This window comes from Ailuropoda melanoleuca, chromosome 18, assembly GCF_002007445.2.
Source record: "Ailuropoda melanoleuca isolate Jingjing chromosome 18, ASM200744v2, whole genome shotgun sequence".
Taxonomy (NCBI): domain Eukaryota; kingdom Metazoa; phylum Chordata; class Mammalia; order Carnivora; family Ursidae; genus Ailuropoda; species Ailuropoda melanoleuca.
In genome coordinates this window covers 30,267,822-30,288,467 of record NC_048235.1, presented here as the reverse complement: position 1 = coordinate 30,288,467, position 20,646 = coordinate 30,267,822, and the positions used below count along the sequence as shown (strand labels likewise).

The window sequence follows — 20,646 nt, the reverse complement described above, 5'->3', positions numbered from 1 at the left end:
CGGCGGGAGGGGCTCCTGGGTGGCGCAGTTGGTTAAGGGTCTGCATTCTGCTCAGGTCATGATCCCAGGATGATGGGATCGAGTCCCACGTGGGGCTCCTTGCTCAGCGGGGAGCCTGCGTCTCCTTCTGCCTGCCTCTCTCTCTCTCACAAATAAATAAATAAAATCTTAAAAGAAAAAAAAGCAGAGAGGGTTTCAAAGAGAATACAGGGCTTTCTGGAAGAGAACTTCATTCTATGAATCAGAAAATTGACCTATTTACTGTTTCTCTATAATTGTGGATTCATAACACAAGAGGGTTACCTGATCTCAGAAATTCAAATCACTGGTATATAAAGTATGTTGGACAGCATAAATGAGTATTATAACAATAAAAGAGAACACAACTGGCCTTTGTCCTGGCTTCTCCATGTTCCCAGCTCTGTCACTATGGGCAAGGGCCTTTTGGTCTCTTTATCTTTTCATTTCTTCTCTGTGGAAAACTGGTAACTTTCTGGGCCTACATGTCCTCAATTTTAAAATGAAGAGTTTGAGCTCGGTGATCACTAAGTTCCCTTCTAACTAAATACTCCATTTTTATTATTCAGGGAGCTGGTTTTCAGAATGGGCACCCAGACTGTTGTTGAAGCCCTCTCCACTGTCCCAGCCTGACCTCATGCCCGGTGTCTCTCGCCTCTCCCCTAATGCATCGTCTTCCCCCAGAGTTTTGTCTAGATGTTTTCTGTTCATTCCTGCTCCATCCCCTTTGTCCCTGTCTGTACCTGGACTGACTGCGCACTGTTTTCCGGTATTCTGTTTGCCAGGCTGTTCTCACATCTTTATCATATTCTCTCCAAAGTCTGGTAATTCAACCCTGAGCTCTATCCTCAACTCCATACCCACGTCTGTATACTTCTCCCAAAGTCATTACCAAATGGAAGTCCCAGATTTCTTCCTTAAGCCACATCTCTTCCCAGCATCCCTTTCTTCTGTCACCGTCTTCCCATCAGCAACCCAGACATGAATGTCGTCTCTTAGAACCTGCCCTCTTCCTGCTCCATACCCTCCCGTTTAAGTGCTCCGGATCCTTTCAGCCCTCCTTCATGTCCCACATCCCGCTTTTTCCTCTCTGTTCCCACTGCCTGCACTACTTCCGCGTCAGAGCAAATCGCTCTCATGACCCCTCACCTGGGCTCCTTAGCCCTGTCTTACTCACCCATCTTTCATGCTTTTGAAGAGGACACTTATCATAATCCTTCAAGGCCAGACCTCTTCACCTCACATTTCTCTCAATCCACTGTCACCAACTTCGCATCTATATGGCTCCCAAAACCCGCTTTTCAACCCTCCTGCTTCCCTTTGCTGACGGCCGCTCCCTTTAGAATGCTGCTCCGGCACCTCCGCAATGACCCTAAGCCTTTCCGTCTGCCAGGACCCGGCTTTAGACCTGCCCTGACCCATCACTCGCAGCGCTTCTCCTTCTCGCGGCTGTCCTTCCCCCGCTGCCTCCTGCACTCGCCTGGTGCCTGGTGTCTCTGCTACCGCTGTGGGATCTGTGCCCATGCTTGACAGTGGAGACTGACTTCTGGCGCGGGGGCCGCTGGCCGGACGCTGCACTAAGTGGAACAAATGCCTTGCTTCGGTGGCACATTTTCCATGATACCTAGGAGGTACAAGACACCTTATCAGTATTTGTTGAACGAGCGAGAGTGGTTGTGCACGCCTCTCTCAGCACTCAATGTGACGGCCTTGTTACCTTGCTGATTCGTCATAGGGGCTGTTTTAGCCGAGAAACCCTCAGCTGGATAAGATCTTTCTCCACATGTTCACACTTGGCCTTTCTAATATGTTTTGTTTGGAAAGTCTAGTGACAGCAGAGTGACTGGCACATAGTAGTGTTAAATGTGAAAAAACAAAATTCAGCTGAGTCGATTTTAAAGATCTTACTGGCTTTATTCAGTGATTCATGAATTGGGCAGCGTCCAATCTAGCAAATAGAAAGGAGCTCTGAAGAGCTGTACTAAATGAGAGACTTTGATAGGCAGAAGGGAGAAGGACAAGGAAGTCACTAGCAAAGAGTGGATTGTTTCAGGGAAGGTCACCTTTCTTTGGAGGATACCAGCGGTCCCATCAGGCAGATTACCACATTAGTGCAGACCAGGTAATTCCAGATTGACTGAGATTACATTTTTGGGAGAGGCTGAATCTACGGCTAGGTTAGGTAGTAAAGCTCAGTTTGGTGACGTGGGCTTAGCACAAGTGACTCCATTTTGAGCCTGCTGTCTCTTTTTTAACTGTTCCTCACTTTTGATCAGACTTCCAGCTTAACTAAGATGTGATCAAAATTTAAGGCATCAGTGCCATTCCCAGCTACTGCTCTGAAGTTCTGGTAGTTTTTGCCGAATCTCTGTCACGACTTAAGGTTCTCATTTTTTCAGTCAGTAACCTTCTTCATTCCTTTTTCAATATTCTAGTCTTAGGGAGATCATTTGGTGGTTAGTGGCTATGAACATGCACTTAAAATGCTTTGAGGAAATACGGTACACCAGGGAGATTACTGTGATTATTATACACAGGGTAATTCCTGATGTCTAGAGTGCACTTCAAAGCCATGGTCTCCAAGACCCAAACCAATCAAAATCAAATAAAGAAAGACCGTGTTGAGTCCCTTTGTTAAGCCAGGTGGCTTAGTTCAGCGATTTTATGTAGCTGGGTTTCCACTTCCCCGAAGTGTTAATCCAGGGGTAGCAAGCAGTGTTGGCCATAGCACAGACACCTTGCTCAGCTGCCGGATAATCAAGGACTATCCTTTTATCAAGCACAACCTTGGTCAGAGTCTAAGGACTTTTGTTGGGCAACAATTGCTTTAAGAGTTAAGGAGAGCTTCTTTTTTTTTTTTTCAAGTTTTTTTTTTTTTAAGGTTTTATTTATTTATTTGTCAGAGAGAAAGAGAGAGAGCGCAGCAGGCAGAGGGAGAAGCAGGCACTCAGTTGAGCAAGGAGCCCGATGTGGGACTTGATCCCAGGCCTCCAGGATCATGACCTGAGCTGAAGGCAGACAGTTAACCGACTGAGCCACCCAGGCGTCCCTAAGGAGAGCTTTTTGATCATTTGTAGTCCTAACTGGGAAAGCAAGGATCTGCTGAAGAGAGCTCATTTTGAATGCCTCCTGCAAATTCCCATTTGAGTCTGTGGCACAAGACTGGCATGGAGGCTGGTAAAATTTAGGGGTCTGTGGACCACACAGGCAGTTTTTATTCTCGTTACCCTTGCCTTGTGTCCCTTTCTTTGTGTAGAGCCTGGATGCACGGTTCCCTGGGTTTGGGATTGTTAACCAGAGACCAGGAAATGGACCCCAGGGCTGGGGGGTCTGATGCAATAGAAAGGGGGCAGTTTGTTCCAGAGAGACCGACACATTGGAAATAGAAAGTTTGTGAGAGGCAGAACTACACAGTCACCAGCATTGTGGCATACCCAACAGTTGTTTTTGTTTGGAGGCTGGATTACCCCCCTTAGCAGTGGCCTGCAAGATACAGATTGGCGGTGTTGTCTTCCCAGGCCAGTGCCAGAGTAAAGGACAGAAAAGGAGGAAGAAAGGGTTTCACGTTTCAAGTATGAATTCTTGATCTGATGGCCAATATCTATAGAAATGCAAACAGTTTTTCTCTACAGTTATCCCCATTTTGTAGTTAAAGATAATTGCAGTAAAACCGATTTGTTTGCATTAAACTTGGGCTGATTACTTACATAAATGCAGCAAGGATATTGATTAACCATATAAGTTCCTTTTAAGACTGCTTTGTGGAGCTTTTCATAAGGAATCAAATTGAACTCTTAAAAGCCTGTGAGGCCAGGAAGCCACTCCAAGGACTTACCATCAGATATTACCTGCAGTACCAATAATTTGGGTGAATTTCTGTCTTCTCAGGGTTCCCCTGAGTATCCTAGGGTTTCTGGGCCTGCCAGGAAGTGATCTTTCTTACTCATCTGGTAAGGCTGCTAGGAACCTTCTATAAGCAAGGTACCAAGTGATTTTTCCAAGCAGTTCCTTTAACTGTCTGGTCATATCTGAGTCTATACACATCTCTCTTAAATATGACATTTCAGTCAAGACCTCTGTAATGTAGCCCATGTTTCTAACTGTGTCCTGTTACAAGAAGAACAGAGTCTTAATGAACTTACGTAAATACCCAACTATATTACCAGGAAAAGAATACTCGAGTGTCTGGATTCTGGAGGGATCAGGTAGGGAGAAAAAGGAAATGTTTCATTCACACCTTTGTCACAAAGGTATGCTTTATCAAATTGCTTTAAGTCATAGATAGCTTAAAAAGTTTCCTTTAATCTGGAAAGGAAAAACAAAACACTGAGAAACCAGCAGTGTTTCAAGTGAAAAGTCATAATCCTCCTTCTCCGATCATTCAGTCATTTACTTAATATCTGTTCTGCTTGAATCCATTTCTTCCATTAGTTCTGGAAATTCCTACTGAGGACAGTTTTATGATCTTTTTTTTTTTTTTTTTTAAGATTGCACTTATTTATTTATTTGACAGAGAGCACAAGATGGCAGAGTGGCAGGCAAAAGGAGAGGAGGAGAAGCAGGCTCCCCACTGAGCAGGGAATCTGATGCAGGGCTTGATCCCTGGACTCTGAGATCATGACCTGAACTGAAAGCAGATGCTTAACCAACTGAGCCACCCAGGCACCCCCAGTTTTATGATCTTAAAGTATCAGAAACCTGTTCTCGCCAAAGTTCTTTCCAGAGTACAAACCTATTCTCTTTGAAGACGGAGCACGTGGGCAGAAACACTTTCGTAAGAGCATCAGAGTAGAACAGTCACTCTCTGCAAGTGACAAAGACTGAAAAATGACCATTTGTTAAGGATCTGATGAGAGTTCATTCGATAAGGAAATTTAGTAATTTCTGTGATATACAACATTTTAGGATAATAACTGGAATTATTACTGATAATATTCTAGAACATGTAGATTGCCAGGAATTTCATACAGTTTCTGGAACACTTACATACCTACCCAAGTACAGTGTAAAGAAAGCTTTGTATCACTCCCCATTTGACAATGTTTCCCATGTAATTTAACATAGCAAATAAGCCTAGTTAGTTTTCCACATCCCTTTGTATGGAGAAAATAAATCTTTTTTGAGATGTTCCAGGAGCCCTCTACAAAATACCAAGGTAGTTCAAGGTCAGAAAGTCTTCATTTAGACCAATAGCCCAAGCAAACTTTGTCCTTCTAACAGAGAGAAAACCAAATTCTAATTTTGTACCAGCTTATTTTGATCTTAAAATTCCTTTTTTATTCAAATAAATTCATTTTAATCTTAGCCAGCTTGACCACATATAAAATTCCTTTCCTAAGATTTCCTTATTTACAAACCTTCTACGTCTTTTTTTACATTCATATTTTGTCCTGTGTTTTTCCTCTTTTTCATTCTGAAATAAGTCTTTATAGGACAAAATGTCTTTTCCTTCAACAAAAATGCCGCTCCGTTCCTCATACCTTCTCTTACCAAAAACACACACCCTGCTTTTCTTGCATACAGAGATGTTTCTCTTATTATTTCCAGTAGCTTTGATTATATATTATTTTGATACTTTAGTTTCTAGTGAAAACTATGACGTAACCAGTTATGAACTGCCTGTTTCACCAAAATTCATTATGTTGGCAAATGTATGAATATATTTAATAATTTTTAGAAGCGTATGCTTTTGTTTAGACTACCCAGGGAAACTTCATGAGACATTAGACAACGTCAGCCATCACCCTGTTATTTTTCCTGTTGACAATATAATATAGATATCATATGTTCATATCATATTATATAGATAATATCAGGTTATTTGACTTGTAAACCTATGTAGAATAAATGTTGCATGTCTGCATTATATTTAATGCTGACAACACTGAAGACATTTCTATTTTAATTAAACCAACAAACCTAAATTAACTTCAATACCAAATATTTTCCTAGAACATGTGAACCTGAAAGGCATTTGGGTTAGTTTCTATTATATTTTTGAGAATTTTAGGAATATTTCATATAAATGTTTGTAAGCCAATTAAATAGAGCCCTTTTGCATATGAATTTTGGCAGTGCCATTCAGAGGAAGAATATACCACACATCTGCAATACGCATATGTATAGACATCTGTAAACATACAGACCTGCCGACAGAGCCCTGATAGCTTTCACTTTAAAATTTTAGCAATAAGATGGGTATGACAATGCAAAACTCACTAGTTTTGGTTTTTTTTTTTTTAAAGATTTTATTTATTCATTTGACAGACAGACAGCCAGAGAGAGAGGGAACATAAGCAGGGGGAGTGGGGAGGAAGAAGCAGGCTCCCAGCCAAGCAGGGAGCCTGACGCAGGGCTCGATCCCAGAACCCTGGGATCACGCCCTGAGCCGAAGGCAGACGCTTAACAACTGAGCCACCCAGGTGCCCCCAAAACTCACTAGTTTTTAAAAGAGCATTTGGATCCAAATCAGGTTTCTGGCAGATGAAATGATGTCATCTACTTAGATATCTAAAGCTTTTTCTACCAGTATTTGTGGGGAAGACACTTAAGATTTGTAGTTAAATGTATGGAAGCTGTGGACCAGATTTGGGACAAGGGAGCTTCTATAGCAATTTGTATTTGTAAAAAGCCTCCACCACTTTTTTCTTCAGTCCTAGGAATTGAGTAGAACATTGACCTCTCAAAGGCTCAGGGAAAGAGTGCAAGTTCCTCTAAGAAGTACTTTTGGGGGCACCTGGGTGGCTTAGTTGGTTAAGTGTCTGCCTTCGGCTTGTGTCATGATTTTGGGATCCTGGGATTGAGCCCTGCATCAGGCGCTCTGCTCAGCAGGGAGCCTGCTTCTCCCTCTCCCTCTGCCACTCCCCCTGCTTGTGTGCTCTCACTCTCTCTGTCAAATAAATAAAATCTTTAAAAAATAAAAAAAAATTTTTTTAAGTACTTTTGTTCCCTAAAGTCAGAATTTTCAGTCCTTATGAGACTTTTGAGAAAACTAGGGGAGGTTTTGGGATTGGTAAAGAGGATACGTGGGGTTTGGATTGTTTCTAGAGCTGCATTTCTGGTTTTGTAAATATTTGTAAAGTAAGGACAGTAGCTTTTAATTTCTCAAGGAATTGGGCTGTAACTTAAATGATAGCATAGGCTGATCTACCCATTTAAACCACATTATCTTTATTTATTTTTTTTTGTATCAGGGAGATTTCTAATTAAAATCAAAAGATTGCTGTATTCTGGATTTAGAGCTGTTTGTCTTTGGGATGTTTTAGCAAATCCTTCCACAAAGGCTTCAGAAGTTTTTTCTTTCCCTCTGGATACATTGTTTTATTTTAGCTTAGGGGAGAAGACCTAAAAAAAAAAAAAAAAAAAAAAAACCCCCTATCAGTGTCTGAGTATCAGCTTCCAGTATGGCCAACTTCTGACCACAGTGTTATTTTAAAAAAGTCTTTTCAGGGGCGCCTGGCTGGCTCAGTTGGTAGAGTGTGTGACCTTTGATCTCAGGGTTGTAAATTCAAGTCCCATGTTGGGTGTAGAGATTACTTAAAAAAAAAAAAAAAAAAAAAAGCCTTTCAAATACTTTGTCAAGTTGGAGCTGGGACAAACAGTAAATATTTCTGGCAGTATTGAACAATCCTTTGGACTCAAGAGGCCTCCATAGGGAGGATGCAAAAGATATTTTCTTTTTCTCTCTCTACTGGGTACTAGAGACAGATATCAGGAAGAGCTGACTCTAGTAAGAATTCTCAGCTTAGCTGGCTTCTGCCAGTCTTCCAGGATCCTATCTGTAGACTCTGAGTGGGGTTTAAAGTAAAGTGTAGGGGTGCCTGGGTGGCACAGCGGTTAAGCGTCTGCCTTCGGCTCAGGGCGTGATCCCGGCGTTATGGGATCGAGCCCCACATCAGGCTCCTCTGCTATGAGCCTGCTTCTTCCTCTCCCACTCCCCCTGCTTGTGTTCCCTCTCTCGCTGGCTGTCTCTATCTCTGTCAAATAAATAAATAAAAATCTTAAAAAAAAAAAAAAGAGTGTAGCTCCGGTATCTACCAGAACTTGGTAAGGATTTTCATTAGTTTTAATTTCAGTTTCCCCTTAGCTGTTTAAGGGAGTAACGTAGCACTTTACCAGAAAACCCCTCAGAGTCTCATCATTGGGGGCCCTCCTTCGGAGGCAGGTATGTGAAGGACGTGCACAAAACCTTCGAGAAAATGTTATTTCCGGTGTCCCAGTTGATTGCCAATGAAACACTGATTTCTAGGCCAGTGTTTTGATGATGCACCCCTGGGAGGGTGCAATGCAGAAGACCTAGGTGTTTTATTTATTTTTTATTTTTTGAGAGAGAGAAAAAGAGAGGGAGAGGGGAGCATGTGCACGAGCAGGGGGAGGGACAGAGGGAGAGAGAATCCCAAAGCAGGCTCCACATTCAGTGCGGAGCCTGGCACGGAGCTCAACCCCACGACCCTGTGATCATGAGTCAAGCCAAAATCAAGAGTCAGACACTCAGGTACCCCTGAGGCACCCAGGTACCCCTAGGTGTTGTTTTAGATAACCTTCTGTGTGTGATTTTTCATTAGCCTTTTTGCAATGAAACTTTAAATGAAGCTGTTTTGGAATCTTGAAACCTTTTGGAAGCTTCTCTACATCTATTAAAATAGGTATCCGTTCTATTTGTTTGATTTGGGAACCCTTGCTTTTAAGTGTACTTCTTAAATAAAGGATCTTGTTTAATTGGAATGTTCCCCATATTGGCCATTGTAATTCTAGGTTGTCTTTAGTAAGATCTCGCCGTTTTTGTAGATATTTATAGCTTCCCAAACCGTAGTTCTTAGTCATTAAATGAGGAGGTTGCTAGAAGGTAGTACACTCAACTCTTCGGAATTTAAGGATTTTTTTTTTAAGCTAAGCCTTTGAGTCCCTTGGAGCCAACCTAAAACCTAAGGGGAATGTGCTGCTGGTTTGGTGATTATAAGATGTTTTATGGGATACCTCCTCGCGTGGTAATTTTATTGAGGTTGCAGGTGCCGTAGTGTGACTCTAACTCAACCTGTAACCAATTTATTCTTAAGTTAGGTGACCAACTTAAGACACAGGAGTCTCAAGAGTTTGATAGTATTCATTCTTACAGCTTTTAAATGCTCAATTATGCCCACTAGTTTCGTGGATTTTGGTTTCTGTGATTAACAGTAGCCTTCATCTACACGAATCACATTGGACCCGATCTGACCCTGGTCGGTAACCACCAGTAATTCCTAACATGGAACTGGGGACTGGGGAAAGGACTAAAGCAGCAGACTCCAAAGAATGGGGACTGCGGGCTGGGATTCTAAACAGATGGGGAACTGTGAACTGAACAGCCAGCAGTTGCCAAGGTAGAATCTGGGGGCTGAACCAAGGGCTGGGGTTTCCAATCAAATGGGGAACTGTGGAAAGCCAGTTAGGTGGGGAGCCATCTTATTGCCAATTAGTGCCAAGAGTAGAGCTCAGAACCAAGAGGATCTTACCAATGGCCCTTGGACAGCAAGAAGGAGAACTTTAAGGGTTCAAGGGTACCATGCCTGTGTTTCTTGTTCCTGAAGTTATCAGAAGTTTCCTTCGGATCCCACAGTTGTCACCAAATATGTTGAAAAACAGAAGCTGACTGAGTAAATTCTAAAAATTTTGTTGGCTTTGTTTAACTATTAATGAATTGGGCAGCATCCCATCTAGCAAATAGAACGGAGCTCCAAAGAGCCGTACAAAATGAAAGACTTCTATAGACAGAAGGGGAAGGGACATGGAAGTCACTAGCAGAGTGGCTTGTTTCAGGCAAAGTCGCCTTCTTCTGGGGGATAGCAGAGGTCTGTCATGCAGATCACCTCACTAGTGCTGACCAGGTAGTTCCAGACTGACTAGTTACGATTACATTACTAGGACAGGCTGAAAATGCAGTTAGGGTGTCTTTTTTTTTTTTTTTTAAGATTTTATTTTATTTTTATTTTTGAGAGAGAGTAAGCATGAGCAGGGGGAGGGGCAGAGGGATAAGCAAACTCCCTCCTGAGCCGGGAGCCCAATGCAGGGCTTGATCCCAGGACCCTGGGATCATGACCTGAGCCGAAGGCAGACACTTAACTGACTGAGCCACCCAGGTGCCCCAAACAAGAATGTTCTTAAGGGAGTTTAGTAATCCCTTTAAATCTGGGGTGTGGTAAGTAGGAATTCATCTGGATACAACTCTTACAAAACTGCTTTTCTGCATGGAAATCTAGCTGGTCCTGGCTGGTCCCTGATTTGTGGTTTGTAATCTGAAAAAAATATGTAGGAGCTGTGATTTGAAATTCTTGTTCGTCAGTACTCCAGAGCGTTGCATTCTTCAGTTAGATATTTGTGTCTCCTCACGATCTAAGGGAAGGCTGGGGTAGCTACCTAGATGCCGTTCCTGACAGGGATAACAGAGGAGGCTGTTTTTCTCCTCTGGCAAGTCCTTAAGCTGGATCCTCTCTGCAGTCTATCCTAGGAAATGTCACTGTGTAGCTTAAAAGTTCACATAGAGTTGGTGTTTCTTACAACTCTTTTCTAGAATTAGAATGTGAGAAATTAACTTTTAGGCTTTATGCTCTGTAGTGTGGTTTTCTTTTCTTTTCTTTTTTTTTTTTTAAAGATTTTATTTATTTATTTATTTGACAGAGATAGAGACAGCCAGCGAGAGAGGGAACATAAGCAGGGGGAGTGGGAGAGGAAGAAGCAGGCTCATAGCAGAGGAGCCTGATGTGGGGCTCGATCCGGATCACGCCCTGAGCCGAAGGCAGATGCTTAACCGCTGTGCCACCCAGGCGCCCCTGTAGTGTGGTTTTCAATTTTTATATACATGTATTATCAGTATCACTAGAGGTTTAGTTTTTTTTAAAGATTTTATTTATTTATCTGATGAGAGAGAGCGAGCACAGGCAGGGGGAGCAGCAGAGGGAGAGGGAGAAGCTGACTCCCTGCTGAGCAGAGAGCCCATCGTGGGGCTCAGTCCCAGGACCCTGGGATCACGACCTCAGCTGAAAGCAGACGCCCAACTGACTGAGCCACCCAGGCCTCACAAGGGTTTAGATTTTTAATAAACTTGCAGGTGCAGAAGTATTTTTCATAATCTCAAATTCTCATTTTCCATTCAATTAAATTAGGTTCTCTCATCTCAAGACAAGTTTGACTCATTTTGTGACACTGTTCCTCAGGTTCTGTTTTGTAAAATGTAACACAGTCAGGCTGTGCCTTTTACAGACTGATTCTGTAAGGGGAGCTATTTCAGAGTTGGTACCTATCGAAATTTCGACTATCTTATTCAGTCCAACAAACTATGTATCAAAATACCTGAAGAGTTCTTTATTGCCAGACTTAATATTAATTTGACAAAAGTATTTGAGAACAAATGTCCTGAGATGAGGATTAACGTTTGTTACGCACAGTTGCTTAAACGTAAATAGACAGCTATTAATAGTAGCCAGTGGATTAGTTACCAGCTTGCCTCCCTCCTCACTAAAGATCAGATGACAATTCCTGATCAGCCCAGTGTAGAGAATAGTGCTTTCAGGCTGATGTGAATGCTCTTCTCCATCATTGGGGGGCTTCTTGGGATGTCTCCCCAGCTTGTGGCCCGTGGTATATGCAATGAGATGTGCATATCTGACTTCAGAGGCGTTATGTTAGCCTGGGTGCAGGTACTTGCTCAAAACACACTGAGTCTTAACTTTCATATATTCTGCTTTGGAGCAGGCCGGCCCACCCTTTTAGAGATTTTGCCCTGACACTCTTGTTAGATACCAAAATGGGCCTGTTGTGTCAGTCAGTGTGCACACATGTTAGTTACTGCACACAGGGCTCGCAGTCAGCCACAAGACCTGGTCCAGCGGCACCATCCCCACATGCAAGGTTGTGTTTGTGCAGTTATCTGAATGTTTTGCTGTACTTTGCCTTGATTCTTTAATAAAGATTAGGAAAACACGGGTGCCTGGGTGGCTCAGTCAGTTAAGCGTCCAGCTCTTGATTTTGGCTTAAGTCAAGATCTCAGGGTTGTGAGATCGAGCCCAGCGTCCGGCTCCAGGCCCAGCGCAGTCTGCTTAAGATTCTCCCTCTCCCTCTTCCTCTGCCCCTCCCCCCCACCCACTCTCTCTTTCCCTAAGGAAAAAAAAAAAGTAAAATAAATGAACGTGCTGGTCAGAAGCATCAGGTTTTTTTTTTTTTTAAGATTTTATTTATTTATTCTAGAGAGAGAACAAGTGGGGAGGGGAGAGAGAAGCAGACTCCCCGCTGAGCAGGGAGCCCGATGCAGGGGCTCCATCACCGGACCCTGAGCTGAAGTCAGATGTTTAACTGACTGAGCCACCCAAGCGCCCCCAGAAGCATCAGTCGTCAAAAGTTAATACAATTGGAAACAAGGTAGAGTGGAATGTTTTGCAGGGTGTCTTTCACTTCATTTGGACACTCATTGGCCCTAAGCCAGTCCTCTATTCAGTTATGAAAGAAAAGAAAAATAAGGAACAAGTATGAATTACTGGAACTATATGGTTAAAGGCTGGGTTAAAAGGGCAGATGTAATTAGGCGTTTTGTGATTAACTTAATATTCTGAGATGGAACTCCCCTAGTAAGATGGAAGTCACTTGTTTATCTGGGTTTGACTTTCAGATGTGTTTTTAGGAAACCTTCAGCAGAAAGTCTTTATGCAGCATATTTGACAACTTGGTTTCTGTGGAAGGCCTTCTCCTGCTCTGCAGAGAAGACAGGAAATGCCCAAGTCCCTGGTTTGCCTGTGTTCTGTCTGGTGTGATGAGTCAGTGAATGAGTGAGTGAGAGAGGGAGAGAGAGAGAGAGATAGTGACAGAGAGAGAGAGAGAGAAGAGTGTGTGTGTGTGTGTGTGTGTGTGGTGGGGGTGTGGCAGCACAGGGAAGCCTCATTACCTTTTTTAATTTTATTTTTTTTAAGAGAGAGAGTGCAGGCAGGGAGGGGCAAAGGGAGAAGAAGAGGGAGAATCCCAAGCAGGCTCCACTCTCAGCACAGAGCCCAACACAGGGCTCGATCTCATGACCCTGAGATCATGACCTGAGCCGAAACCAAGAGTTGGACGCTTAACTGACTGAGCTACCCAGGCGCCCCATTGCTTATTACCTTTTTAAAACAACAAAAAAAACCCCATCTTTGACATCCTTCTGACTCGAATTTATCTATATCTGAGTTATATTCTCTATAAACTTAAATGATTTTGAGACCAGTGCCTGCTATAAGGTGGCTTTGTCATCGTTTGTCCAGCCATTCCTAATTGATGATTTCCAGTTCATTTCTTTTTTTTTTTCTTTTTTTAAGATTTTATTTATTTATTCGACAGAGATACAGACAGCGATAGAGGGAACACAAGCAGGGGGAGTGGGAGAGGAAGAAGCAGGCTCATAGCAGAAGAGCCTGATGTGGGGCTCGATCCCATAACGTTGGGATCACGCCCTGAGCCGAAGGCAGACGCTTAATCGCTGTGCCACCCAGGCGCCCCTCCAGTTCATTTCTATGTATTTTACTCCAAACTATGCAATAAGCACCCTAATCTGTATGTTACGGAGCTTTTGACTTTATAAGCTAGATTATTAGAGGTGGAAATAATGGGTCGAACAATATGTACATTTTAAGACTTAATAGATATTGCCATATTTCCTTCCCAAAAACACACAGCAGTTTTTACTCCCTTCAAGCTATGTAGGGAAGTGCCTTTTATTTCTCATCTAAAATTCTTGCTGGTTGAAGAGGTGGAAACAGACATTTCATTTTGCTTTATTTTTTTTAGTTTTTAAAATATTTTTTAAAAAGATTTTATTTACTCATTTGAGACAGAGAAAGAGCGCAAACACACAAGCAGGGGAAGGAGCAGAGGGAGAAGGAGAAGTAGACTCCCTGCTGAGCTGGGAGCCCGATGTGGGGCTCTATCCTGGGACCCTGGAATCATGACCTGAGCCAAAGGCAGATGCTTTACCAACTGAGCTACCCAGGCGCCCCTAGTCTGTTGAGTTTCTAAGCATAGAGTCATATCATCTCCAAATAAGGATAATTTTGCCACCTTCCAGTATTTACCCCATTTTTTTCTTTTGTAGTACAATGAGCTAGGACTTCTGTTAAAGTTATTAAGCCTCTTTTATGGGTACAGATCACACCAGGCTTGGAGCCTGGCTGCCCCAGGAGTGCTGGTGCTCTCTGCTGTGGCCCTCGTGCTCACATCTCCTCTGCACAGCCAGGGTCATGCAGGCTCCTTCCTTCCTCCCCAGCTGGATTCGGAGCTCTTGGGCATCATGTCTTATTTTATGTTCCTCCCAGAGCCTAGCAGAGAACTGAGCAAATATTAAACACGTGTTGAACTGTCAGATGCATGGCAGGTACTCCTAGTCTCTTCTGCCAGGGCTCTCCACTTCTTCCTGGAAGCTGGCTCGGACATCGGTGGACTTTAGATCAGATGACTAGAGTGCTCTGTGCTCACGGGCCCTTCTCCTTTACCCGCCCTGTGGGATTTAGACTTGTGAGCCGCTACACCAGAGACGTTCCCCTTCTCAAACTTTATCAGCGTCACCTGGAGATCTTGTTAAAACACAGATCGTGGGGTCACCCCCAACATTTCTGATTTAGTAGGTCTGGGGTGGGATCCCAGAATTTTGCGTTTCTTGCAAGCTTAGTTGCTGCTGGTCCGGGCAGTGCAATTTGGGAACCACTGGTCTAGACTAATTGGTGGCTTCGCAGATGGAAGGCTAAGAGTTCTTTGTGTGAAAAAGCCAGATTCTTGTGATGCTCCAAATTCTGCTCAAGTAACCAGGCCCCCCTCACTTCCCGCCAGGGGCTTCTGCCCCAGGCCCTGTCCTTCCATATGAGTCTGCGCTGAAAGTCAGAGTGCGTGTCAGGGCCACACAATATTCGTCTTTCACAGGATAGGGGATTTTGAAGGGAAACACATTTTGTAGGTTTAATAAAAATTGACTCCCCTTTCCACCCTCTCAGCCTCTGCACTTAGATACCTTCATGAAAACAGAATCATCCATCGGGATCTAAAGCCAGAAAACATCGTCCTGCAGCAAGGAGAGCAAAGAGTGAGTGACCTTCCTGGAAAGTCCTGGGGACTGCCTCAGGGGAGCTGCTCTAGTAGAGAAAGAACACCCTTTGTATCTTTGTTTGTATTTGCGTTTCCTTGACTTTGTATTTGCTTTGATTCTCTGGGAACACTTTTTGATTTGAAACAGAATTCAGCAAGATGGAGGCAAGTTTGAATGGATCACATTGTTAGTTGCCCAAGTTGCAGGAATCTGATAAGGAAAATGTTTCTCCTCCCACCTCCGCCCCAGCCTTTGGGACCAGCACCTCTGAGAAATAGACTTTTTGTTTTCTGTGTGTTCGAGAGCACAGCTTTTGATGCTAACCTGGAAACCAGCTCTCAGCTGGTTCTGGATGCGCCGCAGAGGAGGCACTGGGGCCGCACCTGCTCATAGGGCCTGGCCCCACCTGCCGTCTCCGCAGAGCTCTTCGGGACCCTCTGCAGGGGCCCTCCTGCTTGGGTGTGATGGTTACCTCCTCATGGGCCTTGGCGCTGTGCACTTTCACGGCCTTGTTCGTTTAGCTGGGGGTCACAAGCAAGGGCTCAGCCGAGTGGAATATAGAAATCCAACATGTGGGCCACTCACTCTTTTCTGGTGGAGCTTCCGTCAGCATTCTGGGCCTGACCCATGACTGTCCTAGCGCTCCCCTTGGTTCCAGTTCACACTCATTCTTGCCAGTGGTTCTAAGATTTGAGAACTGCGGGTAGTCACTGAGCAGGTCTTTCACATCATCAAGTCCAGATTTAGCAATCTTGAGGGCTGGTGGGGAGTCCGTTCATTTTGACCTTCCTCTGGTGAGTAGTTACAAAGGGGAACATGTGCCTTTTCTCAGGATTTTTACTGTGTGTGTTTTCTCTTGCCCTCTGTCTGCCATGTTGAAGGCAGTCTCCTGTGTATTAGGTGGTTCTTAGGAACTCAGGATCTAATACCACCTGGGTATTCTGAATATCTTCTGCTCTGGTCAGCCATCTGTTCTTATAGGAGGACAGTGTATTCTCATAATCCTCCGATTTTTCCTTTTTTTTCAGTTAATACACAAAATTATTGACCTAGGATATGCCAAGGAACTGGATCAGGGCAGTCTTTGTACTTCCTTTGTGGGGACCCTGCAATACCTGGTAAGACATGGGGTTTACGTGTTTGCTTATCAGCTGCTCTCTGATGGCTGTACGTTTGTGGCTTCTCTCTGTCCTTGCCTTCTAGCATCTAAACCTTACCAGCTCTTTAGAGGTTTCCCAGATGTGTAGGAATCGTTGTATGACAGAGACGTACAAGTCAGCACGTTTTGCCAGTGGAGGCCTGATGGAAGGATATGGTCATCTTCTCTGACGTCAGAAGGGCTTTGCTAGTGGCCCTCGCACACCATCTTGTAACATCTTGGGCTTCAGTATTTTAGCTGAAAATAAAGAGTTTGAACTAGATTCACGCTGGTCTGTAGAGGCCACAGTTGCCACGACGTGTCTCGGGCCACCAAGAAGGAGCTGAGCTCTGAGCCCCCACCCCTTCTTTACATTATTTGGTCTGAATATTGGGGTTCTCTTTGAGTCACTCACTCATTCAGGAAATACTGAGGATAGTGTATGTCTGCTTGCCAGGCATTGTGCTGGGAGCTGGCGATGCCATGGGAAAGAAGACAAGCATTTCCCTGGTCTTTAGGGGCTTGGAGTTTAGTGAGAAAGCAGGCATTAACCCCACACTTACACAGATAACTAAGAAATTAAAATTGTGACAAGTGCTACAAAGGGAAAGTGCTAAATGAGCTTAAATATTTTACCTAGTTCTTAAATAAAAAAGAAAAAAAATCCTTCGCAGTCTCTCTGAGTGCATTTCTACTTCCTGCTTATCCCACCAGCAAGGTAATGGGCTCCATTGCTTTATGACCTGCTTTGTGGAATAGAGATTTCAGAGTGGTGACCCATGGGGGGCTGTGATTCGGGCCCACGTAATTACATAGGTCCTGCTGAGCATCCTCTGAGATCCTCATGGGCTCAGCAGCAGTTAAGCAGGGGGACCCCCTGCTCTGACCAGGATGCTCAGTCAAATCCTTCACCTTAAAGAACTTAAACTTCTGTCCATAACCAGAGACAGAGATTGATCCCCCAATTTTTCCTTGTGGTTTTCCCTCTTTGGCTCTTCTGTGTCACACTTCTAACCAGACCGTGCACAGTCCTGTCTCCCTGCCTTTGCTTGTGATGGTCCTTTCTAGGATATCTCCTTGCAGACGCTCATGTGAGGAGCCGCCTTCTGAGCCACATTCCATTCCCACCTGTGCTTCAAAGCTTTGCTTGGTCACTCCAGCTGTCTCTGCTTGGGGAGCAGTCATGCATCCGGCTTTTTTCCTGCCTGATTATAAATACCCCATCCCGTGTAAGACCACACGTCCTGAGTCACATCGGTTTCGGAGACGTGGTCAGCATTAAATGTGTGTATTATGCATTTGGTGTGTCTAGCGTGGTGTCATTTTCCTCTGTGGTATGTAACCTATCTTCCCACCTGGACACGGCATCCAAGGAAAGGGTATATGGTGTGCTCTGACGTACCTAAAAACACCCCTGGGGGGGCCCTTGTATCAGCGTCAGGAGTGCATGAGGTTCAGAAAAATTCTAGGTACCACGTGTGGTCACCTCCCCCCTTGAGTGGACACGCCAGTCGGGGGCTGAGGGAGACACGATGAGAAGGGCCATCTGCCCCCTCCTCTGGAGGCTCTTTGGCAGAAGGAGCAGTTCAGGTGCTTCCCCGCACACGTTCTCCTACAGGCCCCAGAACTCCTGGAGCAGCAGAAGTACACGGTGACCGTGGACTACTGGAGCTTCGGCACCTTGGCTTTCGAGTGCGTCACGGGCTTCCGACCTTTTCTCCCTAACTGGCAGCCCGTGCAGTGGTGAGTGAGGGACTGGGGCCTGCGGGTGGGGCCAGGAGCGTCCCCTGAAGGGAGGAGGGTGTCCCTCCGTCTTTGTCATGTCCTTCACCTCTTCCTATCTCCCTGGGTGCTCCCAGCCTGAGCCTGAGACATCTGTCATCTGTCTCCCATAGAGGATGTCCCGTTAGAGTCCAGCATGTGGCCAGTCCAGGCTCTGAAGTCCTGGGAAAGTAGAGCAGTTGTGCAGTGTTAACATCTTTAAGTGTAACACTGTGCAAATGTTTGCCGTGTGTGCAGTTGCAGCATGGCCGTGCCTTTGCAGACCGCTGTGTACATTGGTGCACTTACACTGAAGATGCTGTGTATTAGTGAACTATAAAGGACATGTGCATGTGACAGATGAGAAGTATTTACGTGGAAATGTATTATTGACACACTTTACTATACCTCAATAGAAATTCTCGTTTCAAAAGCATAAGGAAGGGGCTGCTTAAAATGTGAACCAATACGTACACAAATAAGTCACCAAAACAAAGATTTATTGATAAGAAAACTGAAGGACACAATTAAGTTTTTAAAAAATTATCTTTACCTTTTTTTATTACAAAAATAAATGTTCTTTGTATATGTGAATGTTAACCATTACCAAAATGCATAGTTCAAAAACTCACATTCCCCTAAATTAGGTTTCATTCAGAGTGTTCCTTGAGAGGTCACACGCTAATTTTAAATGACGCTACTGTTATTCCAAATTTTGTTTTTATTTCCAGTTTTTGTCTTTTTGGAGCAGTAATAAGTTTACATGGTTCAAGCTTCCAAAAGTAATAAAAGCACTGAAAAGTCCTCTCTGACCGGCCTCCCAGCCACCTGGCTTCCTTCCCCACAGGCACCTGATACCACTAGTTTTGGGCGTGTCTCCAAGGATTTTTCATACAGGTACAAGCAAATTGGCTTGTATTTGTTGGTTCATTTACGTGTTTCACCCCTTTCTTACATCAATGATAGCATAATATGAACTGCCCTGCATGTGCTCTCAAAGCATTTCTACACCATGAGAATTTCCTTCACACAATCCAGAAATAACCACTACAAACGTATTTGTGTGTCTCTTCAGTATATGTGTTATACTTAAAAAAAAAAAAAAACCCACAAATAAATTACTACGAACACCCTCATATAACCTGCTTTCCAGTCTTGCTATTGAAAATGCTTTATGTTTTTCCATTATTTGTAATGTCTGATATTCAGCTGAGTGGCTGTACTGGAATTTTTTTTAAACTTCTCCCCCGTTATTGGAAGCATGGGTGGTTTATAATTTTTACTTATTAAAAGAACACCAAGAATAATGTCCTTGTAGGGAAATCCTTGTATATCCATAATTATTTCCCTAGGATAATTCCTAGAAGTGGAATTAACTGATCAAAGATTATGCATATTTTTAAGGTTTTTGTTGTGTATTAAAATGCTCAACAGAAAGGTTATATAAATAATGCTTCCACCAGAAACATACAAAACACAAAACTGCCTCTTTCACCACACCATTGCCAGCCCTGGCTATTATCATTTTTCTAAATGAAAATACTAACTTTTTCAAAGGACAGGTATTTGTGTCATGAATTATTTATTTATAAGATGTAGCCTTGGAAATCCATTCTAGAAGAGTGTTTTTTGTGGTGGCGGTCCAGTTTAGTCAACATGTATAAGCCAAACTCTGGAAATATGAAGATGATTGCCACCAGGTCCCTGCTCTTCAGGAGTCTGGTGAAAGGGCAAAGTATGCCCTCCTGTGGTGATTTATTTTAAAACAATCAATCCTTGACCTACATAGGTTCTGGAAGATTGAGGAATTAGCTCATTAATTTATAGTCACACCTGATACTGTAACGATCATAAAAATAACTTTTAAATATCTGTACATCAGTAGTGTTTTTAACTAACCCAAGAATTACTGCATTTCTGCAGTTCAAATGTTGAGCTTTTCCATTATTTTTAACAAGATGAGTTAAAATCCTTTCGAACTGGAAAAACAAGTGCTATTTGAAAATAAATCCCTGATGTCTCAGCATCTGTATAGTAAGTCTGTTGTCTACAGAATCAGCTTCTCAGAACTCCCCTCACCGATGCTGGGAGACCAGATGACACTTTCAGGTAGACTTCTTGGACCCCCAGTCAGGAGCTGTTCAGTGGACTAGTTTGTGAGAAGTGTCTGTCTCATCTGCCTTGTAATGCCTCAGACAACTTTTTAAAAACTTCACTCTCTCCTCTCAGATGGCAGGTGGATAGGAATTTCAGGATAGATGCAATGCGAGCTTCATGATTCTATTGTAATGCTACTTTGAAATACATTTCAGGACCTAAGCAAAAGCATTTTATTTACTATGTCCTTTTATGTTTATAATTTCCCATTGACCAACTAAGTTTTCCACTAGAGGATTGCCTGCCTCACTTACACGTCTTGACGCTCTTGGTGCCCCTGCCTTACAGTCAGTACCAGCCGGACCTGCAAACGGCTGCTGCGGCCTCACGCCGGCGCCTCTAGGTCTCCTGTGTGCCCCGCACAGACCGGCTCATCCCTGCCGATGAGAAACGTTCAGGACTAAAATATTTTTGTTTTGAATTTCCCAGTGTTTTTGGAAAGGAAAGACTTGGACTTTCAGACAGAGTAGAAAAAGAACAGCAGACTTGGGGTTTGAGCCCC

The 20,646-nt window shown here is 43.7% G+C and overlaps 1 protein-coding gene across 3 annotated transcripts in view; it reads left to right on the top strand.

The window, feature by feature from the left end:
- The window catches only part of IKBKB (inhibitor of nuclear factor kappa B kinase subunit beta), a 65,674-nt gene that overhangs the window by 28,155 nt on the left and 16,873 nt on the right, over positions 1-20,646 (top strand). For all 3 annotated transcript variants that reach the window (XM_034647802.1, XM_019798707.2, XM_034647801.1), the window contains 3 exons: positions 14,997-15,085; positions 16,117-16,206; positions 17,845-17,969. In XM_034647802.1, coding sequence (XP_034503693.1) covers positions 14,997-15,085; positions 16,117-16,206; positions 17,845-17,969 — 304 coding nt within the window. The remainder of the gene's footprint in view (positions 1-14,996; positions 15,086-16,116; positions 16,207-17,844; positions 17,970-20,646) is intronic.